The sequence below is a fragment of the Budorcas taxicolor genome, chromosome 10 (assembly GCF_023091745.1).
Source record: "Budorcas taxicolor isolate Tak-1 chromosome 10, Takin1.1, whole genome shotgun sequence".
NCBI classification, from domain to species: domain Eukaryota; kingdom Metazoa; phylum Chordata; class Mammalia; order Artiodactyla; family Bovidae; genus Budorcas; species Budorcas taxicolor.
The window spans coordinates 73,222,718-73,250,110 of NC_068919.1; the positions used below are offsets into that span (position 1 = coordinate 73,222,718).

General features: G+C 39.0%; 1 protein-coding gene across 1 annotated transcript in view; it reads right to left on the reverse strand.

Annotated features, from left to right (window-relative positions):
* The window catches only part of KCNH5 (potassium voltage-gated channel subfamily H member 5), a 391,931-nt gene that overhangs the window by 62,218 nt on the left and 302,320 nt on the right, over positions 1-27,393 (reverse strand). Inside the window, exon 10 of the mRNA XM_052646974.1 lies at positions 21,066-21,262. Within this exon, the coding sequence (XP_052502934.1) occupies positions 21,066-21,262 (197 nt within the window). The remainder of the gene's footprint in view (positions 1-21,065; positions 21,263-27,393) is intronic.

The following is a 27,393-nucleotide window of genomic DNA, read 5'->3' on the forward strand; positions in this document are numbered from 1 at the left end:
TAAGACTAATCATGTTAACCTTGGGTTAAATAAATTCCTTTCTTGATTGTAACTCACTACACCCTCACCCTATAGGAATGCAACTTTATTTGGAGGGTGGTGCCTGGTTTAAGAAAAAAGACCCTTGGAAGAAATAAGTTTTTTGGTTATCAGAAAGAAAGGATCATAAAATGTCAGCAGGTCTCACTCATGGCCAGAAGATGATGTAATATTCCTAAGACCTTTTTTTGTACATTTATGTGAAGCACCTGATTTTGATAAAGGTCAGGACTGCTGACTCCCGCATGACTCTGTATTCATCCCTATGTAAAACAAAAGGTATATAAGCAAACCCAAAAATAAAGAAATCGGATCAGTTTCCGGAAAGACTGATTCCCCCATGTCGCTTCTTTCTTGCTCCCGTTTTTCTGGCTGAATTCCCATCTGGAGCATGGATGCTATTCCACATAATCCAAGTTATTCAGCCTCCTTTTCTCCACTAATCTTCCTACTACACTATCCATTTCTAATCTCTTTATATCTGTGATTAAATATGTATTTTTCCAAAGACGCTGACTCTGTCCCCACCTTCGAATCACCCTGGATCCACCGGGGCTGGACCCCGGCACTCTGCATATAAGTTAAAAAAGCAGGGTGACAATATATAGCCTTGACATACTCTTTTTCCTATTTGGAACCAGTCTGTTGTTCCATGTCCAGTTCTAACTGTTGCTTCCTGACCTGCATACAGGTTTCTCAAGAGGCAGGTTAGGCGGTCTGGTATTCCCATTTCTTTCAGAATTTTCCATGGTTTATTGTGATCCACACAGTCAATGGCTTTGGCATAGTCAATAAAGCAGAAATAGATGTTTTTCTGGAACTCTCTTGCTTTTTCGATGACCCAGCAGATGTTGGCAATTTGATCAGGGAATATAAATCTGTGTACATGATAGCTATGTTCAATCCTCTTGCAAATAGGATGCACTCCAAATATTGATTCACTCATTTGTCAAACATTTTGAACAACACATATAAAATGCTAGTAGATGCTATGATTACACTATTCACAATCTTTGACCTCAAGTAGTTAACAATTCTGTGAGAAAAATGGACTAAATGTAAGAAGTATAATAAGAGTATTAAGTACTAAGCTCAAGGAGTTACTTCCTTAAGTTACCATGGCTTTGATGTAAAAGTACCTCATGCCCAGATGACACAGGTACCATCCAGGGTATAGGTGAAGTTCACTTCAATGGCCCGGTCTGCCACCTATCCTGGAGAGAGAACTTCCCTGAGCTGTATTTTTGATGAGGGACTTTCTCTAATTCATGAGTTGCTCTTTTTACATGACAGTTCTCTCTTCCTGCATTTCTTTTAATTAATAACCCTGCGGGATGTTTTTCATTAAAAATGAATTTTACCTTTACTATGAAATGTCAAACATGAATAAAATGAGCAACTTTTTCTTGCAGAGAATATTAAAAAAAGAAAGATATTAATTCACCTTTACTTTGACAAATTTGACTGGTGGAATGAGCTTGTTAAAGCAATATATCTCATTCTTCCCATACCAGAGGGCTCTCTATTATGTTTTTTCACAAGCAGATGAATGGATGCAAATAATTTTTTTTAATCAAGTCCTTCAAAGATGCCAGAATGTTAAGGGCAGGTAAAGCTAAAATTCTTATGGAAACAAAATGTAGTTGCCTCTTACTTCTAAAAGAAGTTCAAATTTGAATTTGCAATTCAAATTTAGCTCGAGGTTCTAAATAAGAGTAAACTTAGCTCTTGGTTTATAGAACTACGAGGTTAATACTAAGCACAGATTAGAAAAGTTTTTTTTCTATTTTTCCCAGTGCCTCCCGAGTGTTTCCGATTACTGAAACACATTTATGTAATAACTATTTCTATATCCACAGGGTCATAGTTAATAGGACAGTATTTCAATAGATTGCAGAGTGCTCGGACAATCAAATTTTATAGATAAAATTCAGCATGAGTTTAGAACCGTTAGCTAAAGTACACATTTTAGATCAAGTTAAATTGGTAATATTAATCTTCACACACACACAAAAAACAGAGGATGGAAGTGTGTTCATTAACCTACATTAGAGAAATGCAATTCATGGGTTAAAAGGGCCAGGAGCTATGCTTGACATCATAACCCCTGCCTGTTCTCTTAACGTGTATCATTAGCAAAATCATTTCCTCAAATATTAGGGACCACAGCTGCGATTTTAACCCTAACAGAGGTTATGCATGCTGAATACGTGAAGTTGAGATAATACAGTAATACTGAGACTAAAGGTTGACCTTTTCTTCCCATTAGAATTTTAAGAGGGTCTTGCATACCAGTCTGGCACAGACATTTATGAAATGCATCCTTATCAACATCTTCATCACCATCATCATCCCCATCAATACCACTAATCTCCACTAAGACCCTCATGGGATAGTCTCTATGCATTTAACATTTGCAAAAACCCTATGAGGAGGGTACAAGACTCTAAGCCCCATGAGGACAGGCAACTATTCGTTTTATTCACTCCTAATATTCCTGATTTACAAAAGTATCTGGCACTTAAGAGGCACCTCTTGCATGTTTATTTACTGTTATCTCATTTCATAGATGTACAAACAGATATACTAAGTAGACCAAGATCACACTCTTGAGCCCAAAGCTGGCTCTCAAGTTCTCACAAAGATAGATCCTGGAACATACCCTATTAAAGAGCATAGATGTCCTTTGACTATGGGTGTAAACAAAACTGCTTTTAGTTCTGAATCGGGTGGAAGCTGTGGTCCACTTTTCCCCCCGAGTTTGTTAGGAAAGAAGCAGCCACGTGTTTGGGACATATTTTCCCTTTTTCTCTTTTCACCAAAACAACAACTAAAGATTCATCCTAAATTCAGCGCCTACTACTGGCAAAAAAAAGAATTCGGGTACCTCTTGGAGAGTCCCCAATATTACCATTTTCCCTCAATATTTTTGGACAGGTTTTAATCAGTTAAAATATATCTGCTCAGAGTTACCCCATGGCAAGTCTACATTTTTTATCTTTAATTTCCCAAGGAATGTTTTTAAATTCTCAAAAATGTAATCTTTGCAAATTCCTATTAAAGATGTATTCAAAATGATCCCAGTAGTTATCAGAATTTTTAAAAATATGAAATTGGATATCTCTTTTCCTGCTACTTTACTCTCAGTACTTACTCCCCCATGGGTATCAAGCTCTGCTGCCAGAAAGGGAAGCAGCACACAGTGCTTGAAAGTAATGAACTCTGCAATAGCACTACTCATTCGATCAACGAATGTCAGGGGAGTGCTGGAGCACAAAGAACAGTCGGATGTCGGGGATAATAGACATTTCTCTGTTTTCAAGAGCTTGACAGTCAATGTATGGGGACAGGGCATCTGTTCAATACATATAGCCCTTCAAAATAGCATACAGTAAACACTGAATAAATGACACAGTGGTGGGTAGTACAAGAGTAAAGAGAAGGAAGAGGTCCTGTGAAGCTGGAGTAGGTGGGGAGGCCCATGGAGAAGGTGGGGGCAAAGCTGATCCTGGAGAAGGCAGCGGAAGTCATAGGATAGGTGATTGATTGCTTTCATAAAACTGCAATTCAAGTGGCACATATCTTTTTCCTTGTAATATATTCTTTTCCCAAGCTCTCCTGTATTTGTCTAAATCTTGATGATTCCATTGTCCCATATTTTAAAGATGTGATCTCAAATTTTTAGTTTTGAGAAAAAATGTCTGTTATCATTCAATAAAGGAACACTTTTGCCTTTGTTCTATATTTAAAAGAACTACTTCTTAGCTGTATGAATTGTTATACTTTGCCTTTATTGTAACCCTGGTCATTCTTTTCTTTTTTCTTTTTGGCCACATAGTGTAGCATGCAGAACTTCCCTAGGGATTGAACCTAAGCCCGCTGTAGTGGAAGCACGGAGTCTTAACCACTGGATCACCAGGGAAGTCCACCAGCTTGACTTTATTTTGGTGGTATTAACTGCATTTCTGATATCCTTTAATAGAAATTAATCAGCTGCATTTTTGACAAAGTAGAACACATCTGAGTGTTGAATACTTCCACTGTCTGAAATCTACACTAAAAGTATCAGTTTTCCAATTTGGACATATTTTTCCAAAGAGGATTTGGACAAAATGAGAAAATGCCTGAATGATTTAAAGCTTTATGGCAACAATTATCTATTGGTTTCAACTATTTGGATATTTGACCATGGGAAATGCAGAGGTGCCTTGCTTTCAGAAAAAGAGTGATGTGTTTGCTTTATAAAAGTTCAAAAGCTGGAGATCTAAATCTCTTATATCTTGTTATATAAAGTCAGCTTACCCTTCAATCATCAGATACATTTTCGTATAATTGCATTTGTTGCAAGTCTTTTCTGTTGACAGACTTGCTCTGATTGATGTTCTGCATTTTTAAAGTCTCTCCCTCTGCATTGTTTGAGCTTCATTACTGTTGCCAACCTCCATAGAATTTCTGGTTCATAATTAAAACATCCATCTAAAAGGAGTATGCCAAGTAGAATGGCCTAGGAACGTAAAATAGAGATTTTGCAGTTTGGCAAAACTACCAAATTCAAATCTACTTTCATAGTTTTCTCACCAGAGCAAAGGTCCACATTAAGTCCTCTTTTTGCAAGCTCTTTGGAAAAGTCAGCTGCATTAGAATGAAGGTGCTCAAGCCTTGTCAGGTAGTTTTCTTTGCTCTCAATCCATACCCATTCCAAAGAGCCTACAGATAAAGTCCTCCTAGTGTGTGATTTCAGTAACAAGCCACTTGGTGATTGCCAGGTGTGAAAATGTTGCTATTAGCAAACCCGCAGACAGCCTCATTTTTATGGAGTCATAAATCCAGCAGGCTGGATCTGATGTTTCATGCTTGCTTTTTGCTCACATAACAGACCCTTCCCCATGTAATAGCATGCCCTACAATGGCTAAGTAGGTCATTCTACATCCTGGTGTCTGAATTTCCAAGCATTAGGGAACACTATTTTCTTACTCAGAAGGGGCACAACACAACTTCTCATCACAGTAAACTACTTTCAAAGGACCTGTGTTACATATCACCCATTTTACGTGCTGGAATTATGATGCAGTCCACAACCATATCCAAGGTAGTTGCTAAGGCATCTGCTGAAGGAAGGAAGCAAATTCCTGGACAAAGTCCAATGCCCCACACCACCTCTCTTTGCTGCCTGCAGGGAAAACTGAGTGCATTTTACATGCAGATTTAGCAGTTACAGTTTTTACTCTCAGTTTCCATTCCATACTGTGACTTCCTAAGGGACAGCACCTCTGCTGAACTTCTACAGATGACATCACTCCCTAACTGTGGACACAGAATTAACCTCTGTAAAATTAAACGTCAGCTTCTCAAAATGTTGGGTGAATCAAGTATAACCTGATTCAGAAAGAGGCAGAAAATGAAGGATTTTTTCCAGGAGAACCTAGCATCTCCGGGTCATCTGAGTGTCTCTGGCTATTTAGTAGAATGACTTGATTGGATTCCTTTGGGAAAAGATAACTTGATTGGAATGTCAAAATCTGTGACATGCATCTCTGAGCTGAGGAAAAAAATAGACATTCCAAGACGGCAGATTCTATTCTGGTCAAAACAATCAACTGTTAAGAAGTAAATCTAACCACAGAACAGCTCTCTATTTTCTCATTTGCAAAATGTATACAATGCTTTAAAATTCTTCTTTGTTTTATAAAAATTGTAATGTTTTATTACAATATTTGTTTTACTTTATTGGAAAAAGTCTGAATTCTCAATAAACATCTTGAAACTCCTCTCTGAATAACCAGACCCTTCTCAAAATATTACAAACCTACTTCTCAAAATCAGTGTGAAAGGCCTTTGAATACATGACTTTTGAGCTCTCTATTTCCTCAGGTACAGAAAAGGCTGAGTCAATAGGTTTTACTTGAAAAGTGAAGGAAGAAATCTCTACAATAAGTTCAGGTGTTGTCTTGGGGATTGAGGAGGAAGGAATTCCCACAAAAGAACTCTGCCTAAAAATTCATTAAAATGCAGATCCATAAATAGATCCAGATTTGGTATTTTACATTCAACCACATACATTGACTTCTTTTTCCATAAGAGAGAAAGAAAAAGAAAATACAATAGGAGAAATTGCATGCATACCAAATTTAAATAAATACCAAAAGGCATTAGGGAATTAAAAATATGTATATTTCAGCCTTAATACTAATAAAAGTCTTTGCTTTTACATTCAAAAGGAGTATTTTTCTTTAAATGAAGATGGCATGATACAGCACCAGGCTTTCTGTGGTCCCTTGTCAAATATTAATTTCTGAGAATTAAGAATGGTAGACATATTGGAAATGAACAATCTGGCATCCAGTTATGATGCTCCTAGAAAGGCACTACTGTAAGGCAGAATTCAACTCTAAAATAAAACAAATGATTGTTTCAAGTGATTGTTGGCTACTTTGAGAATTCCCAAGAAAAATAACTTATCAAATATCTACCTTCTTTTATTATGTTAGTTAAATACTCTTCTGTCTACAAGTTTATTCATTTTGTTCTTATTTACTACTAAAACACACACTGTCTTGCAATCAGAATAAATTCCAGTGTTGCAAAAGGTGGTCAAAGGATAGCATAATCTACTGGCAAGTATGTTGATAAATTATTCAATCTAGCCCCCCTCTGAAACTTGGGAAACTCTGTCCTTAGCTAATGCTTTTTGGAGGCATTACTGAAGAGCAACGTATCTGTGAACCTATGTCCTGGTGACTAAATGTGGGGAAAGTTTCTTTTCTGTCTGGAAGCAGACCAACATAGAGCTCTAAATAGAAGCAGCTTAAAGGCTCAGAGGACTACATAATTAGGTTTCTGCTTCATCTAAATGCACATGACAAACATCTGGAATTGCTGAAAGTCAGATCCTTTTTACCAACATTAGTGAAATGAGAGCTATCTTGGAGTTGGGAAACCAAGGCTGGGGCCTCAGGACCGTTATCAGCTCTGTGGCCCCAGCAAGTCATCTCATCTCTCTTTGTTCACTTCCCTATAGTGTTGATTTGAAGCTAAAATGAGATAACGCCTGTGGTGTGCAAACTACATCAGTTTAGAGGTGAAAGTTCTACAAACCATAGCGTGTAAGCAGAGCAATTGCAAGCAGGGCCAGTAGTTCACAGTGAATTTGCAATCCTGATATTCAATTGAGGTCATGAGAGTTATAACAACACTCTACTCAGATTCAAGTGTGGTGTGCAGATTCTTCAAAGGAAACTGCAAAATTAAAAAAAAAAAGTTTGCTTTTGGAAGTTATTTAGAATGAGATTAAGGCACTGTCGTGGTAAACATAGCCCCTGGCATCAGGTGATCTTAATTCATTCAACAGTGGTGATAAAATTGCTTTACTATCCTGAGAACACTAGCATTATACAGAATCTACAGACATAAATGGTTAGAAACTGCAGCTGAAGTTAACTGTAATTGTGATTTAACACTAATTAGTAACAGTCATTTTCATAATCCTATTTCATAAGGCTCTTTGCCAAAGTTGTCAAGACTATCATTTGTTTCTCAGAATGACCGAGATTATTTTGTGCTGGGCAGCATGACTGATTCATATTTCACTCCTTCAATTAGCAAGCACTACAGGTACTATTCTGGTCACTGGCAATAAAGAGATTACAGAAAATATCTTCTTTAGGAAGCTTGTTTTTCTGTTGAAAAAACAAAAATGTAGATAGGAAACCAAAATATCACAATCAATGCTGTGAGAGAAGTAAACATAGGTACTATATAGAATACTTCAGAGTTTTATATATCTTTTGTTTCAACTGTGGACAATGTTTTCTTAATGTCTTTTTCATGGGATTAAGAAATATGGATTTGTGAAATGAATGTGCTCCCATATTTTATCTAGCAGATATGGGCAGGAAGGGGGCAAAGAAGGTAGTGAAGCTGCAATTTCCATTATCACATTTCTAAACTATTTCCTCAAAGATGCCAGTCTTGACTATTAAAATAAGTGTGGGCCACAACACAAGTACACCAATAAAACACTTTAGACTTGTTTGATATCCAATTTCAGAATGTTTTCCATCCACAAAAGGTAACTGCTATAGAGATGCTTCATTGCTCACAGAAAATAGGGCATTCTGCGCCGCTGGATTTCCCATTTTAAGAACGCTGTCTGGAAAGAAACACCATTACTTAGTTCTGAGCCTATGATAATGCAAGAGTGAGTCTAAACCACTATTTCTTAGCACTGACACATTAAAATACAGAATTGGTACTGTGCTTATCCATGAAATTGCCAGTTGGCTTCAACTGCCCTCTACTTAAAAACAATGCCATCTGTGGAGGATTCTGGCTTTATGGGGAAAAGAACACTACATGTACCTGTACCCCTACTTCTGTTTTTCCAACTGAGAATTTGTGTTGATCATTCTTGGAAATTTTTCTAAATTTAAATGAGAATCCTTTCTCATATTCCTGTATTCAAAGTGCAAGAACATTTATTAGGTATCGATAATTATGCACTTCCCGGGGGCGGGGGGGGGGGGTGGGGTGGGGTGGGGGGTGGGGGGAATAAAAAAAAACAGTGCTGAATATTGATACTGTTGAACATCCCCAGTAATACAGACCTATTTCAGCTGTAACTTTTGATTTTAGAATATTTCTAAAAATTACTCCTTCACATTTAATTTAAAAAAATAGGATTGTTATGGACTGAATTTTTCTTACCTGCCTTCCCAATTCACATATTGAAACCCTAACACTTAATGTGACTGTACTTAAAGGTGGGATCTCTAAGGAAGCAATAAAAGTTACAAGAGGTCATAAGAGTAGGCCACTGCTCTGGGGAATTTTCTTTTTGCTTTTTTTTATTGTGGTAAAAGTTACATAGTATAAAATATACTATTTTAACCATATACGACCCAGATAATCATGATGATGTGATCACTCATCTAGAGCCAGACAGCTTGGAATATGAAGTCAAGTGGGCCTTAGAAAGCATCACTAATAACAAAGCTAGTGGAGGTGATGGAATTCCAGTTGAGCTGTTTCAAATCCTCAAAGATGATGCTGTGAAAGTGCTGCACTCAATATGCCAGCAAGTTTGCAAAACTCAGCAGTGGCCACAGGACTGGAAAAGGTCAGTTTTTATTCCAATCCCAAAGAAAGGCAATGCCAAAGAATGCTCAAACTACCGCACAATTGCACTCATCTCACATGCTAGTAAAGTAATGCTCAAAATTCTCCAAGTCAGACTTCAGCAATACGTGAACCATGAACTCCCTGATGTTCAAGCTGGTTTTAGAAAAGGCAGAGGAACCAGAGATCAAATTGCCAACATCTGCTGGATCATGGAAAAAGCAAGAGAGTTCCAGGAAAACATCTATTTCTGCTTTATTGACTATGCCAAAGCCTTTGACTGTGTGGATCACAAGAAACTGTGGAAAATTCTGAAAGAGATGGGAATACCAGACCACCTAACTTGCCTTTTGAGAAATCTGTATGCAGGTCAGGAAGCAACAGTTAGAACTGGACATGGAACAACAGACTGGTTCCAAATAGAAAAAGGAGTACGTCAAGGCTGTATATTGTCATTGTGCTTATTTAACTTATATGCAGAGTACATCATGAGAAATGTGGGGCTGGAAGAAGCACAAGCTGGAATCAAGATTGCCAGGAGAAATATCAATAACCTCAGATATGCAGATGACACCACACTTATGGCAGAAAGTGAAGAGGAGCTAAAGAGCCTCTTGATGAAAGTGAAAGAGGAGAGCGAAAAAGTTGGCTTAAAGCTCAACATTCAGAAAACGAAGATCATGGCATCTGGTCCCATCACTTCATGGGAAATAGATGGGCAAACAGTAGAAACATTGTCACACTATTTTTTTGGGCTCCAAAATCACTGAAGATGGTGATTGCAGCCATGAAATTAAAAGACGCTTACTCCTTGGAAGAAAAGTTATGACCAACCTAGACAGTATATTCAAAAGCAGAGACATTACTTTGCCGACTAAGGTCCATCTAGTCAAGGCTATGGTTTTTCCTGTGGTCATGTATGGATGTGAGAGTTGGACTGTGAAGAAGGCTGAGTGCCGAAGAATTGATGCTTTTGAACTGTGGTGTTGGAGAAGACTCTTGAGAGTCCCTTGGACTGCAAGGAGATCCAACCAGTCCATTCTGAAGGAGATCAGCCCTGGGATTTCTTTGGAAGGAATGATGCTAAAGCTGAAACTCCAGTACTTTGGCCACCTCATGCGAAGAGTTGACTCATTGGAAAAGACTTTGATGCTGGGAGGGATTGGGGACAGGAGGAGAAGGGGACGACCCAGGATGAGATGGCTGGATGGCATCACGGACTCGATGGACGTGAGTCTGAGTGAACTCCGGGAGATGGTGATGGACAGGGAGGCCTGGTGTGCTGCAATTCATGGGGTCGCAAAGAGTCAGACACGACTGAGCGACTGAACTGAACTGAACTGAACCATATTTAACTGTACAGTTCAGTGGCACTAAGTACATTCACATTATTGTGGAACTCTTTCCATTATCAATCTCCTGAATTTTTCCCCTTCCTAAACTAGAACTCTGTCCCCATTAAACACTAACTCCCCACTCACCCTCTCCATTACGCTTCCCCTTTTCCCATCAACCCCTGACATCTAAAAATGTACTTTCTAACTCTATGAATTTGACAATACTAGGTACCTCATATAAACGAAATCAAACAATATTTTCTACTTCATACATCATGCATATATATACACTGTATAAAGTGGAAGTTGCTCGGTCATGTCCAACTCTTTGCGACCCCATGGACTATACAGTCCATGGAATTCTCTAGGTCAGAATACTGGAGTGGGTAGCCTTTCCCTTCTCCAGGGGATCTTCCCAAGCCAGGGATTGTATTGCAGGTGGAGTCTTTAGCAGCTGAGCCACCAGGGAAGCCCATACACAATACACAGCAGTGTGTATACATCAATCCCAATTTCCCATTCCATCCCACCACCCACCACGCCACCGGGTGTCCATATGTTTCCTTTATGTCTGTGTCTATAATTTTTATAAAAAGAGACATCAGAGAGTCCACTGTCTCTTTCCCCATACTCAAACACAGAGTACTGGCCGGCCATGTGAGGACACAGCAAGAGGGGAGCCATCTGTGACCCAAGAGAGTTCCCACCAGACACCAACCCTGCCAGCACCTTGATCTTGGACTTCTAGCCTCCAGATCCTGTGAGAAAATAAATTTCTGTTTAACGACCCAGTCTGTGTTATTTTGTTATGGCTTTCTGAGCAGACTAATACAAGGGTTAAAAAAATATCATTGAGGTGTTTCAGATTACCCTGTCTTGAACGAAAGGATACAGAAATGTATGGTAAAAAGCAGTATCAACCAGAAGCAAGAGGATTCTCTGAGGCAACATGGAGGCATTTCTTTGCAACTACAACTAACAGGCAAGCATCTGTTTGGCGTCATTTTTTATCAATATCCAATGGGCTCCCCTCCATGAACAAGCCTCTAAGGGTCCTCTCTCTAATTCCGCCAGCAATGAGTTGTGATAACACCTGTGAAGTGTTGCCACCAGGGATGCTCATTATGGACTCAGTGCCCAGGGATTTTACTGGAGTTTAGCCAATAGGTATCCTCTGTCTAGCACATACTAAAATTCCACACTCCTTGAAGGAAAGCAGATGTCCAGCATGAACCATATTGTTTGAACAAACAGTAGGCATAGTGAGCTACTCTTACCTGTCAAAGTATTAGAAACCATCTTAAAATTCAAGTTCTCAAATGCCAGCCAAGGGCCCACTTTAGAAATAGGACTTTCGAAGTCTAGCAGTCATGCCTGCTAGGTTAACTCTATACACAAACAGTAAACATCAGTTAATAACAGGAGGCAGAATAAGCAGAAGTATGATGGTTACTTTTATTTTATTTTTTTAATATAAATTTATTTATTTTAATTGGAAGCTAATTACTTTACAATATTATATTGGTTTTGCCATAGATCAACATGAATCTGCCATGGTTGTACACGTGTTCCCCATCCTGAACCCTCCTCCCTGATGGTTACTTTTAAAGTCTGATTAGAATTCTTTAAACTTTAGATATCACCTTCACTGGTTTTGCTGTGTGCCTTCTGGGCCTATAACTGAGTGCCAGTCCTCAAATTAATAAAAGAATTTAGTCATTTCAGGAAACGGTATCTTAGATTGGTAAAGGAAATAATCTATGAATAAAGTCAGAAAGTATGGCAACCTTCCTCTGCTGCTTTCCTATGCCTTTTCTGAATATGTTTAAATTTATTGGAAACTATAGAATTGCCTTATTATTACTGAAAACTATATACCAATCAGTTCTTTTGCTCAACTTAGCCCAGTTTCTGACTCTCATATTGGGGGTGGGAAGGGGAGTGGAGTGGTGGTGCTGTCTTAATCTCCAGAAGTCTGGTAAAGCCTGTGAAATAGGCCTCATTCCAGAAGAGTTGCTTTAACAACTCTTAAAAGAACAAAACAAAACAAAATACATAGTGTTGCAAAGGAAATATAATGAAATTCAATTATCAAAATATTAAAAGCAATTTAGAAAACAATAATCTATGTGCTTTTTTATTAACACAATAACACATCTAGCAGCAGGTCTAATAACTATCATAATTATGAAGCACTGATTAGCATGAACATTTCAGGATGTCTTCAACAAAAATAATGTGCTATGAAAACATAATCTCTTTTGGTACCAAAATAAAACCATAGTTTGGTATTAACATTCATAATTGAGAGAAAAGCTAAATTCCACTTAGAAATTAATAATGTAATAATTTTTCTCATCCAAATTTACAAGATCCAGGTAAAAATATCGGGCTTCTAATATCATAAGATCAGGGTTCATGAAATCATTCCATTCAGTTCGGAGATTGTTGACAAAGGGCAGGTAGACCTGTTTTGTTTCACTGGGATTCCAAGGCAAATACAATCAGAGTAAGTAGCAGCTTCCCTTTCACATTTGGAATGAGTTCTCTGGTCTTCACAGACACATAGTCTTAACTCATGTGTGTTGTCTGACTCCTATAGCCACCTCTTTTTTTGCTTTGTTCGTTTAGATTTTGTTTTCATCTGCATCCACCTCTTATATGGCTGTGCGGGCGCCAGAGGGCCTAGAGGAGCTATTCCACATACAAGGTCTGGAGGGGCGGCGGTGAGGAGATATCCCTCGTCCAGGGTAAGGAGCAGTGGCTGTGCTTTGCTGGAGCAGCCGTGAAGAGATACCCCACGTCCAAGGTAAGAGAAACCCAAGTAAGGCGGTAGGTGTTGCAAGAGGGCATCAAAGGGCAGACACACTGAAACCATAATCACAGAAAACTAGTCAATCTAATCACACTAGGACCACAGCCTTGTCTAACTCAATGAAACTAGGGCATGCCCTGTGGGGCATGGTGGAGAGGTCTGACAGAATGTGGTCCACTGGAAAAGAGAATGGCAAACCACTGCAGTATTCTTGCCTTGAGAATCCCATGAACAGTATGAAAAGGCAAAATGATAGGATACTGAAGAGGAACTCCCCAGGTCAGTAGGTACCCAGTATGCTACTGGAGATCAGTGGAGAAATAACTCCAGGAAGAAGGAAGGGATGGAGCCAAAGCAAAAACAATACCCAGTTGTGGATGTGACTGGTGATAGAAGCAAGGTCCGATGCTGTAAGAGCAATATTGCATAGGAACCTGGAATGTCAAGTCCATGAATCAAGGCAAATTGGAAGTGGTCAAACAGGAGATGGCAAGAGTGAACATCAACATTCTAGGAAACAGGGAACTAAAATGGACTGGAATGGGTGAATATAACTCAGATCACCATTATATCTACTACTGTGGGCAGGAATCCCTTAGAAGAAATGGAGCAGCCATCATGGTCAGCAAAAGAGTCTGAAATGCAGTACTTGGATGCAATCTCAAAAACGACAGAATGATCTCTGTTCGTTTCCAAGGCAAACCATTCAATATCACAGTAATGCAAGTGTATGCCCCAACCAGTAATGCTGAAGAAGCTGAAGTTGAACGGGTCTATGAAGACATACTGAGCGCCAAAGAATTGATGCTTTTGAACAATGGTGTTGGAGAAGACTCTTGAGAGTCCCTTGGACTGCAAGGAGATCCAGCCAGTCCATTCTGAAGGAGATCAGCCCTGGGATTTCTTTGGAAGGAATGATACTAAAGCTGAAACTCCAGTATTTTGGCCACCTCATGCTAACAGTTGACTCATTGGAAAAGACTCTAATGCTGAGGGATTGGAGGCAGGAGGAGAAGGGGATGACAGAAGATGAGATGGCAGGATGGCATCACTGACTCGATGGACATGAGTCTGAATGAACTCCGGGAGTTGGTGATGGAGAGGGAGGCCTGGCGCGCTGTGATTCATGGGGTTGCAAAGAGTTGGACACGACTGAGTGACTGAACTGAACAGAACTGATGAAGACCTACAAGACATTTAGAACTAACACCCAAAAAAGATGTCCTTTTCATTATAGGTGACTGGAATGCAAAAGTAGAAAGTCAAGAAACACCTGGAGTAACAGGCAAATTTGGCCTTGGAATATGGAATGAAGCACGGAAAAGACTAATAGAGTTTTGCCAAGAAAATGCACTGGTCATAGCAAATACCCACTTCCAACAACACAAGAGAAGACTCTACACATGGACATCACCAGATGGTCAACACTGAAATCAGACTGATTATATTCTTTGCAGCCAAAGATGGAGAAGCTCTATACAGTCAGCAAAAACAATACCAGGAGCTGACTGTGGCTCATATCATGAACTCCTTCTTGCCAAATTCAGACTGAAACTGAAGAAAGTAGGGAAAACCACTAGACCAGTCAGGTATGACCTAAGTCAAATCCCTTATGATTATACAGTGGAAGTGAGAAATAGATTTAGAGAACTAGATCTGATAGACAGAGTGCCTGATGAACTATAGATGGAGGTTCGTGACATTGTACAGGAGACAGGGATCAAGACCATCCCCATGGAAAAGAAATGCAAAAAAGCAAAATGGCTGTCTGGGGTGGCCTTACAAATAGCTGTGAAAAGAAGAGAAGTGAAAATCAAAGGAGAAAAGGAAAGATATAAGCAACTGAATGCAGAGTCCAAAGAATAGCAAGGAGAGATAAGAAAGCCTCCTCAGTGATCAATACAAAGAAATAGAGGAAAACAACAGAATGGGAAAGACTAGAGATCTCCTCAAGAAAATTAGAGATACCAAGGGAATATTTCCTGCAAAAACGGGCTGGATAAAGGACAGAAATGGTCTGGACCTAACAGAAGCAGAAGATATTAAGAAGAGGTGGCAAGAATACACAGAAGAACTGTACAAAAAAGGTCTTCATGACCCAGATAATCACAATGGTGTGATCACTCACCTAGAGCCAGATATCCTGGAATGTGAAGTCAAGTGGGCCTTAGAAAACATCTCTACGAACAAAGCTAGTGGAGGTAATGGAATTCCAGTGGAGCTATTTCAGATCTTGAAAGATGATGCTGTGAAAGTGCTGCACTCAATATGCCAGCAAATTTGGAAAACTCAGCAGTGGCCACAGGACTGGAAAAGGTCAGTTTTCATTCCAATTCCAAAGAAAGGCAATGCCAAAGAATGCTCAAACTATGCACAATTGCACTCATCTCACATGCTAGTAAAGTAATGCTCAAAATTCTCCAAGCCAGGCTTCAGCAATACGTGAACCATGAACTTCCTGATGTTCAAGCTGGTTTTAGAAAAGGCAGAGGAACCAGAGACCAAATTGCCAACACCTGCTGGATAATGAAAAAAGCAAGAGAGTTCCAGAAAAACATCTATTTCTGCCTTACTGATTATGCCAAAGCCTTTGACTGTGTGGATCACAATGAACTGTGGAGAATTCTTCAATGGATGGGAATACCAGACCACCTGATCTGCCTCTTGAGAAACCTATATGCAGGTCAGGAAGTAACAGTTAGAACTGGACATGGAACAACAGACTGGTTCCAAATAGAAAAAGGAGTACGTCAAGGCTGTATATTGTCACCCTGCTTATTTAACTTATATGCAGAGTACCTCATGAGAAATGCTGGGTTGGAAGAACCACAAGCTGGAATCAAGATTGCCAGGAGAAATATCAATCACCTCAGATATACAGATGACACCACCCTTATGGCAGAAAGTGAAGAGGAGCTAAAGAGCCTCTTGATGAAAGTGAAAGAGGAGAGCGAAAAAGTTGGCTTAAAGCTCAACATTCAGAAAACGAAGATCATGGCATCTGGTCCCATCACTTCATGGGAAATAGATGGGGAAACAGTAGAACCATTGTCAGACTTTATTTTTTTGGTGTCCAAAATCACTGCAGATGGTGACTGCAGCCATGAAATTAAAAAACGCTTACTCCTTGGAAGAAAAGTTATGACCAACCTAGATAGCATATTCAAAAGCAGAGACATTACTTTGCCAACAAAGGTCTATCTAGTCAAGGCTATGGTTTTTCCAATGGTCATTTACGGATGTGAGAGTTGGACTGTGAAGAAAGCTGAGCGCTGAAGAATTGATGCTTTTGAACTATGGTGTTGGAGAAGACTCTTGAGGGTCCCTTGGACTGCAAGGAGATCCAACCAGTCCATTCTGAAGGAGATCAGCCCTGGGATTTCTTTGGAAGGAATGATACTAAAGCTGAAACTCCAGTACTTTGGCCACCTGATACAAAGAGTTGACTCATTGGAAAAGACTCTGATACTGGGAGGGATTGGGGGCAGGAGGCGATGGGGACGACGGAGGATGAGGTGGCTGGATGGCATCACTGACTCAATGGATGTGAATCTGAGTGAACTCCGGGAGTTGGTGATGAAGAGGGAGGCCTGGCGTGCTGCAATTCATGGGGTCGCAAAGAGTCAGACATGACCTAGCAACTGAACTGAACTGAACTGAACTTCTTATATATGGCATTTTCCATTTCATGATAACCCTCTATGTTGGTGGCACTTAGCAGAGATTTGTTTTCTAATAAAGGGAGAACTCTATTTGCAAACCTTCTGCCATTCCCATCTGACTTGGAGGCTTCCACTCAGCTATTGACACACTAAGGCCCACCAGAAGCCGCCTGTATTTATAAACAAATTTTCACTGAAGCACAGCAAACCTCATTTATTTACATACTATCTTTGGTTGCTATGGACTGTACTGGGTCCTCCTGATATTAATATGGTGAAGTGCCAATCCCCTCAATATGATGATATTTGAAGAGTTTCTGGGAAATAATTAGGATTAGATGAGGCCATGAGGGTTCTCCAGAGAAGGTGATGCCACCCCACTCCAGTACTATTGCCTGGAAAATCCCACGGAAAGAGGAGCCTGGTAGGCTGCGGTCCATGGGGTCGCGAAGAGTCGGACATGACTGAGCAACTTCCCTTTCACTTTTCACTTTCATGCGTTGGAGAAGGAAATGGCAACCCACTCCAGTGTTCTTGCCTGGAAAATCCCAGGGACGGGGGAGCCTGGTGGGCTGCCGTCTATGGGGTCACACAGAGTTGGACACGACTGAAGTGACTTAGCAGCAGCAGCAGCAGCAGCATGAGGGTCCTCATGATAAAATTTAGGGCCTTTATAATTGGGCTTCCAGGTGGCTCAGACAGTAAAGAATCTGCTTGCAGTGCTTGCAGTGCAGGAGACCTAGGTTCGATCCCTCGGTCAAGAAGACCCCTGGAGAAGGGAATGGCTACCTACTCCAGTGTTCTTGCCTGGAAAATTCCATGGACAGAGAAGCCTGGTGGGCTCCAGTCCATGGGGGGCAAAGAGCTGGACACAACTGAGTGACTGACACTTTTAGTTTCACAAGAAGAGATACCAGAGAAATTGCTTCCAAACTCTCTGTCCACCACATGAGGGCACAGAAAGAATCAGATGTCACCAAACCAGAAACAAGAGTCCTTATTGGGGACCCGAATTGACCAGCACCTTGATCTTAGAGTTAACCTCCAGAACTGTGAGCAGTAAATTCCCATTGGTGAAACCAACCAATCTATGGTGTTTTGTAATGGCAACCCAAGTTAAGACAGCTATATCATGCTACAGTAGGAGAGCTGAGTGGTTGAGACAGGAACTATAAGGCCCTCAAATATCTTGTCCTTGCCAGAAAAGTTTGCCAACTCCTTCTCTAGTTTTTGGATGAAAATACCAGTTACAATTATAGAAATTTTATATTGAGGGACCTAATAATGGTTAGTGGGAGCCATATTTGCATAACAAGCATCTTGTTTCTCTTTAATGGATATGAAAGCAAGCAGCTCGTGCTATCACATTCCTCCTACTACAGCCACTGAGAACTACACACTATAGAAAACTCCCCACTGAGACACCTTAAGTGCTTATGTGGCCAGAGCTACAAATCTATGAAGGCTGAAAACCTGGCTCCCAAATATGCTTCCCCAACTTAGTAGGAGCACACTCTTAATTAATGGTTACGATAGCTAGAAGACGTCAATGGTATGCTAAAGACATACTTGACTCTGTAATTCACAAGGAATATTCACTTCAAGAATGCTTAAAATGGTAGCAATAAGAACAAAATATTTTTTGTTAATAGTTCAGTGGGGAAACTATTAGTGGAAGTGTGTCTGTGGGATATTGTTGTGGGGGGAAGAGTCAGCTATTCAAAAAACAAAATCAACACCATATAAACTAAAGAATATGGGCTTTAGAACAGGCAGAGATGGATTCAAATCTAGGCTGTGACCCGTCATTTATTTGGCATCCAGCTATCTCACTCTCGGAATCTCAACCTCCTCATCAATGAAATGCCTCATTTGCAGGTTGTTGATATTTAATTTGATTAATTATATGTAAAATATGTTGAAGTACATGGATATAAAATAGACTTTCAAAATGGTAGCTCTTCTCATGAATCATAGGAAGATACTGTCTCAGTTTCTCTTATTTATGAAAATACTTCTATCTGAGAATGAAGTGGCACTGATGAGAAATACACCTGACCCAACATTCAAGTTATTGACACCATTCATCAATTACAGAAGGGCAGGGAATATTTTTTGAAAACAAGCAAACAAAAATCCTGACACACATTATAACAAGGAACAGGTTATTAAGGGAAGAAGTCATTTGATTTAACTCACACACTGGCACCTACAGAGGCAGGTGTACAATTCCTGGGTCCCATTAAAAAATAGCACAAGTTTTCTGCTCTACTTCTATGCCTGTCAGAGATAGACATGCTGCTACACACACTTGGCTCTCATAACCAGTGTGTGTGTGTGTGTGTGTGTGTCCAGACACGTGTGATACGCATGTGCTCAGATGTTTGAAAGAGAAAAAAGATGATAGAGCTTTGTGATTAACACATTTTGAAGAACTAAAGTTTATTTTGTCTTTATTACCCCTCTTTGAGGGATACAATCATTTACATTGCAAGTATATCACTTGGTTATTTAATACTAATCCCTCCCATGTGTTTTGCAGGGAAAACAACTGCCCTTTTTTCCCACAAGAATATTATAAACATCAGATGAGATAATATATAAACAACAATACTTAGAAGAGGACAGTGATAAATAATATCTGCCCTGAGGACTGTAAGGACAGATCCAGGTTATGGTAAGTTTGTAGCATGTGGGAAGATTCTAAAACTGGCAAAATGTATATTGGGAAGATTTAATAAAATATGAGTTTCAAATATCCACCAGGCAGCCCTGTAGAAGAGGAATTTGTCACTGGAAAAGGTAGAGCACAGAGTGAAGAGACATATTTCTGTGTAATAACAGACAGGACTCCGATCTCCCCAATGAAGGAACAGGTGCTCTGTTTAATTCATATTTGGCACCAGTCTCCCAGGTTTATCATTACCTTAAATCCCAATTACTTGTACAAAGAGATGTTTCACATATTTGCATTTCACATAACATTCACACTCACCTGTCAGCTCTTTGAGCATAAAGACTGTGTTATTCAGGCCTCATGTTCTCTATAGCTCTTTACATTTTGTCTTTCAGGTTGTGGATGCTCAATAACTATTTGTTAACAAAATATAAACTGAAACTGCTTTTCAAATATAAATCAAGTGTTGTGACACTAGTATGAATAGGACTCCTGCAGTCTTATCCCCTCTTAGAACCCTGAGTAGAGAATTGTATTGATTTGCTTATGCTCATTTCTTTGTTGATGCAGTATAGATGTTAATTTGCCGCTTGGATTGATTTTTTTTCTCTATGTTAACTAGCAGGAAGGTTCTATTTAAGGGGTTGGTGGAAGGGAAGGCTTGTTATTTCAAAATACTTCATTGCAGACAGGCAATCATCTTAGATGAAATTCCTTAAGTGCAGTTATCCAAACGTCTATTTCAGTCTTGGCAATAAAAGAGCCCTCACCAATGTCCAATGACCTATAAATCAGAGCTAGAAGAATTCTTTATGCAAATTAAATTTGTGCCACATTCATCAATAAAAAAGAAAACAGCAAGAAGATTAAATTTGCAGCAGCCACACAAAGTAAAGGATTCCTGTATCTATTTGTAGGATATGTCAGTATGGCTTATTATTTTTTGAGATAGTGTACTTTGAAAGAATTAATGGGAAATGAGCTTTATGAATTGATTATTAAATGAGAGGGAGGGCGTAAAGAGAGTCAGGAATATAAAGTAGGCAACCAGTTTGATTAAACTTAGAAGCTTTAAAAGACTCACATAATAAAGTAAGAGACACTGATATTAATTTTACAGCAGTATTATAAACCCCAGGAATTAACTAATTATATTATAGAACAGTTTGTTCCTCCTCAGGTCCATTTTTCATTTTACATTTAAATAATAGATATTCAAACCTTTATCCATGTATTCAGGGTTTTTATCACTCCTTTAAAAAGTAAGCAAAATAAAAAGAAAGGGGGAAAATTATGTCACTTTACATTGATGGGAATGTACTACTACAAAATAAAATCACTATACCACTCTTTAACTAATAGAATATAACGTATTAACCCGCTAGTGGCTAGTAAGTGGAAATGGATCCAGACAACTTACCCGTTTTCTTAGATTGCAAGTAAGAGTGAGATTCCTTGAGAACGAGTTTGCAAAAGCTGTATAAAAGTCCAGGACTTTAAGCAAGGCTTCTCGCTTGATGATGTGGAGGTCACAGTATGTCAGTGCTCGGACATTGGCACAAGCGTGAGCAAGGGTAGTTTCCTTCCAGAAGATGTCTCCAAACACATCTCCTTTCCCTGGAAAATAGTTAAGATTCATACATTCAAGTACCTACACTAGTTTTTTTTTTTTTTTTTTATCCTAGTCATGTTCTTTTTTCGAATTCAGTTTCATATGTTACTGATCATTGAACATAATTTAAAGTCTAAGTATGCAACACCACATATGTACATATAACAATGCACAACACTTTCATATAATATGTAAAGTAACATCATCCTAAATTCAGTCTTTGATGGAAATCTCGAGTGACATGAATAAACGAAATCCAACAGAGAAGCCAAGAACCTCATTTTAAGAAATAGTTTTATTACCTTCTGCCACCTTAACTTTTCCCATTCTGACTAAAAGGAGCAAAGGTGACTTCTCAGTTTCATCTTTTTTTCTGCTCCTTCTGGTAGAAATGACAGTAAAATGCAATATGCAAGAACCTCCTGTTATAGCTTTATAAATCTGGAACTGACTCGACATATATTAAACATAAATTATTCAGCACCTAGGGCTTGTGCTGGAGGCAAACAAAAGCTCACCAAAACTGATTCTCCAAGGATGCCTTTCCCTCTTCACAGAACTAAACCTCATGCACAGCTTCAGAGCCCCTGGAGAGAGCTCTAGTTCACAATTACAGAACCAAAGAAACTAAGCTGGGTAAAACACAGAGGCCCAGATTTGCTATGCCATAAACAGTTCCATAAAGAGTGCTGTACTGTAGTCAAATGTGGATGTTAAAATAATAGAACACAGAAATCAACTATTTACTTCAGAGCAACACCCACTGGTGATCTGAAATCAACAGTTCACCATCCTGAGTCAAGAGTACTTAGTTGCCCAAACACAGGGAAATGAGGAAGCTTCAGAGTAAGTGCTAAAAGGTTTTTCTGCTGAGGCAGTTCCATACATGCCCCTGGCTTGTGAAGGGCCATCAACTGTGTTCTCCATTCTTCTGCAGGAAGGAGAAGGTTTTAAAGTGAAAAAGATGGGGAATATATCCAGGAGGGAAAAAAATATCTTTCTACAGTCACTCTTTCAAAGATTTATTTTTTATGTACTCTAACCACAGAGATAAGTGAAGATTAAAGTGAAGAATAAAACGTTCTCATCATGAAGATTAAAGTCAGAACTGACAGGAACTAAGGAAGAAGAAAGATGCCTTATAACACGTCAGGCATCAGACCAACAGAGAAAAGATAGCATGCAACCAGATAAATGAGAGAAAAAGAGAGAGAGAGAAAAAGAGACAGAAAGAGAGGCTGAGGTTAAGTGAGATTATGGATTCTTTGCCTACCCCACACAGAAAGTTTGGAAATCCTTATAGAACCAAGAGCCACTCTGGGATGGAGAGAGAAAACACATATATCACTGAGGGGGTAGTTAAAACCACTATGTGATCAAATGATCATCATAAAACAACCATGATAGATACTTAATAAATATTGAGCAATCTCATTTGTTTCCAGATTCTCCCAACATTTACTTTTTAGTTAGTGATGATGACCTTTTAAGCTGCTGCTGAACAGCTTAACTGTATGACAGTCACATATTTGTTCAAGGAAGGATTAGGGACCTGAGAGCCAAATAAGATGTCTAGGGTGATACAGCATCTAAACAATCCAGGGAGACTTTAACCATAGAAATTTAAAAGATAAACCCTACCTCCCCTCAACACAGATGAATTTTAGAGCTCCATTTTCTTTAAACTAGCAATTCCAATTACAGGTATTTATTTCAATTGCATTATCTGAAGTACCGAGTTCACTGAAGTGATATTTATAATTGCCAGAAAGGGTAGAAACAATATAAATGTGAGTAAAAATAAATAAATAACTGATGGAATATCATGCAGACACTAAACATCATAATTTTTTAAAGTGACAGCAAATTTGCCTCAGCACAGGAGTCAGTGTGACAGTCTCATAAAAATGACAGAGAAATGTTCACATTATGTGAAACAATAAAAGCAGAATATTAAATCATACATATAGTATAACCTCATGTTCAGTTCAGTTCAGTTCAGTCAGCCAGTCGTGTCCGACCTTTGCAACCCCATGAATCGCAGCACACCAGGCCTCCCTGTCCATCACCAACTCCCGGAGTTCACTCAGACTCACGTCCATCGAGTCAGTGATGCCATCCAGCCATCTCATCCTCGGTCGTCCCCTTCTCCTCCTGCCTCCAATCCCTCCCAGCATCAAAGTCTTCTCCAGTGAGTCAACTCTTCACATGAGGTGGCCAAAGTACTGGAGTTTCCGCTTTAGCATCATTCCTTCCAAAGAATCCCAGGACTGATCTCCTTCAGAATGGACTGGTTAGGCACCCTCTTCCCAGAAACACACACAAAGCAAATGTATCAAATAGTAGGTTTTCTTGTAAAAGGATAATTGTTGTTGTTCAGTCGCAAAGTCGTGTCACACTCTTTGTGACCCCATGAACTGCAGCACGCCAGGCTTCCCTGTCCTTTACTATTTGCCTAAGTTTACTCAGACTAATGTCCATCGAGTCAGTGATGTCATCCAACCATCTCATTCTCTGTGGCTCCCATTTCATCTTGCCCTCGATCTTTTCCAGCATCAGGAAAAGAGTTTGCTCTTCACATCAAGATAATGGATCAGTTTTACTACATCTTTTAATTTACATGTGCTATTTTTTAACCAGAAGAAATCAACTATTATTATTATAGTCCCCGGTGTTATGGAAATAACAGGTCTTTTAAAGGGCTGCTTTGAGCCACTATTGTGATTCCTCTCCCCCTATTGCCATTGTTACTCTTTTTATACTGGGTTTTACATTGAAGAGAGACAAATGGTTACATTTCTTTCTGAATCATTTCTGAAACGTTTTCTCAAGCTATCACTTATATTACAAGCTCTGACCTATTTATAAATACTCATTACTTTTCAACTATTTGATTTTCATGTATAGCAACAACAATAATTATTAGTGTCTTTGACCCAGTAATTTTGCTTCTGGGACTCAATCAAAAGATTTAAAACAAATGCATATAATATTCACTGAAGTGCTATTAACTATAACCTCAGATTGGCAAAAATAAATAAATTTAAAAATCCAAATACAACAGAAATCTATAGCTATGTATATATTAATTCATGAGAATTCAAACTAGTTTCAGAAATTCCATGCAAAAATGTAGATCTCATAATGTTAAGCAAAAAATAAAGATACAATTACGGTTACAGCTATAGTAAAGTACACAAAAATGAAACTGAAAATTTAATAGAATTTTCTATTAAAAGTCTATCTCGACACTTCTCCAAAGAAGACATACAGATGGCCAATAAAAACATGAAAAGATCTCAACATCACTAATTATTCAGTTCAGTTCAGTTCAGTCACTCAGTCGTGTCTGACTCTGCGACCCCATGAACTGCAGCACACCAGGCCTCCCTGTCCATCACCAACTCTGAGTCCACCCAAACCCATGTCCATTGAGTCAGTGATCCAATCCAGCCATCTCATCCTCTGTTGTCCCTTCTCCTCCTGCCCTCAATCTTTCCCAGCATCAGGGTCTTTTCTTTTTTTTTTTTAATTTTATTATTTATTTATTTATTTTTTATTTTAAAACCTTTAATACTTACATGTGTTCCCAAACATGAACCCCCCTCCCACCTCCCTCCCCATAACATCTCTGTGGGTCATCCCCATGCACCAGCCCCAACCATGCTGTATCCTGCGTCAGACATAGACTGGCGATTCAATTCTTACATGATAGTATACATGATAGAATGCCATTCTCCCAAATCATCCCACCCTCTCCCTCTCCCTCTGAGTCCAAAAGTCCGTTATACACAGCTGTGTCTTTTTTCCTGTCTTGCATACAGGGTCGTCATTGCCATCTTTCTAAATTCCACATATATGTGTTAGTATACTGTATTGGTGTTTTTCTTTCTGGCTTACTTCACTCTGTATAATCGGCTCCAGTTTCATCCATCTCATCAGAACTGATTCAAATGAATTCTTTTTAATAGCTGAGTAATACTCCATTGTGTATATGTACCACAGCTTTCTTATCCATTCATCTGCTGATGGACATCTAGGTTGTTTCCATGTCCTGGCTATTATAAACAGTGCTGCGATGAACACTGGGGTACATGTGTCTCTTTCAATTCTGGTTTCTTCGGTGTGTATGCCCAGCAGTGGGATGGCTGGGTCATAAGGTAGTTCTATTTGCAATTTTTTAAGGAATCTCCACACTGTTCTCCATAGTGGCTGTACTAGTTTGCATTCCCACCAACAGTGTAGGAGGGTTCCCTTTTCTCCACACCCTCTCCAGCATTTATTGCTTGCAGATTTTTGGATCGCAGCCATTCTGACTGGTGTGAAGTGGTACCTCATTGTGGTTTTGATTTGCATTTCTCTAATAATGAGTGATGTTGAGCATCTTTTCATATGTTTGTTAGCCATCCGTATGTCTTCTTTGGAGAAATGTCTATTTAGTTCTTTGGCCCATTTTTTGATTGGGTCATTTATTTTTCTGGAATTGAGCTTCATAAGTTGCTTGTATATTTTTGAGATTAGTTGTTTGTCAGTTGCTTCATTTGCTATTATTTTCTCCCATTCAGAAGGCTGTCTTTTCACCTTGCTGATATTTTCCTTTGTTGTGCAGAAGCTTTTAATTTTAATTAGATTCCATTTGTTTATTTTTGCGTTTATTTCCAGAATTCTGGGAGGTGGATCATAGAGGATCCTGCTGTGATTTATGTCGGAGAGTGTTTTGCCTATGTTCTCCTCTAGGAGTTTTATAGTTTCTGGTCTTACATTTAGATCTTTAATCCATTTTGAGTTTATTTTTGTGTGCGGTGTTAGAAAGTGATCTAGTTTCATTCTTTTACAAGTGGTTGACCAGTTTTCCCAGCACCACTTGTTAAAGAGATTGTCTTTACTCCATTGTATATTCTTGCCTCCTTTGTCAAAGATAAGGTGTCCATATGTGTGTGGATTTATCTCTGGGCTTTCTATTTTGTTCCATTGATCTATATGTCTGTCTTTGTGCCAGTACCATGCAGTCTTGATGACTGTGGCTTTGTAGTAGAGCCTGAAGTCAGGCAAGTTGATTCCTCCAGTTCCATTCTTCTTTCTCAAGATTGCTTTGGCAATTCGAGGTTTTTTGTATTTCCATACAAATCTTGAAATTATTTGTTCTAGTTCTGTGAAAAATATGGCTGGTAGCTTGATAGGGATTGCATTGAATTTGTAAATTGCTTTGGGTAGTATACTCATTTTTACTATATTGATTCTTCCGATCCATGAACATGGTATATTTCTCCATCTATTAGTGTCCTCTTTGATTTCTTTCATCAGTGTTTTATAGTTTTCTATATATAGGTCTTTAGTTTCTTTGGGTAGATATATTCCTAAGTATTTTATTCTTTTTGTTGCAATGGTGAATGGAATTGTTTCCTTAATTTCTTTTTCTACTTTCTCATTATTAGTGTATATGAATGCAAGGGATTTCTGTGGGTTGATTTTATATCCTGCAACTTTACTATATTCATTGATGAACTCTAGTAATTTTCTGGTGGAGTCTTTAGGGTTTTCCATGTAGAGGATCATCATGAGAAAATCCTTGAGGAGATAATAGTTGAAAACTTCCCTAAAATGGGGAAGGAAATAATCACCCAAGTCCAAGAAACACAGAGAGTTCCAAATAGGATAAACCCAAGGCGAAACACCCCAAGACACATATTAATTAAATTAACAAAGATCAAACACAAAGAACAAATATTAAAAGCAGCAAGGGAAAACAACAAATAACACACAAGGGGATTCCGATAAGGATAAGAGCTGATCTTTCAATAGAAACTCTTCAGGCCAGGAGGGAATGGCAAGACATACTTAAAGTGATGAAAGAAAATAACCTACAGCCCAGATTACTGTACCCAGCAAGGATCTCATTCAAATACGAAGGAGAAATCATAAGCTTTACAGACAAGCAAAAGCTGAGAGAATTCAGCACCACCAAACCAGCTCTCCAACAAATTCTAAAGGATATTCTCTAGACAGGAAACACGAAAAGGGTGTACAAACCCGAACCCAAAACAATAAAGTAAATGGTAACTGGATCATACTTATCAATAATTACCTTAAACGTAAATGGGTTGAACGCCCCAACCAAAAGACAAAGACTGGCCGA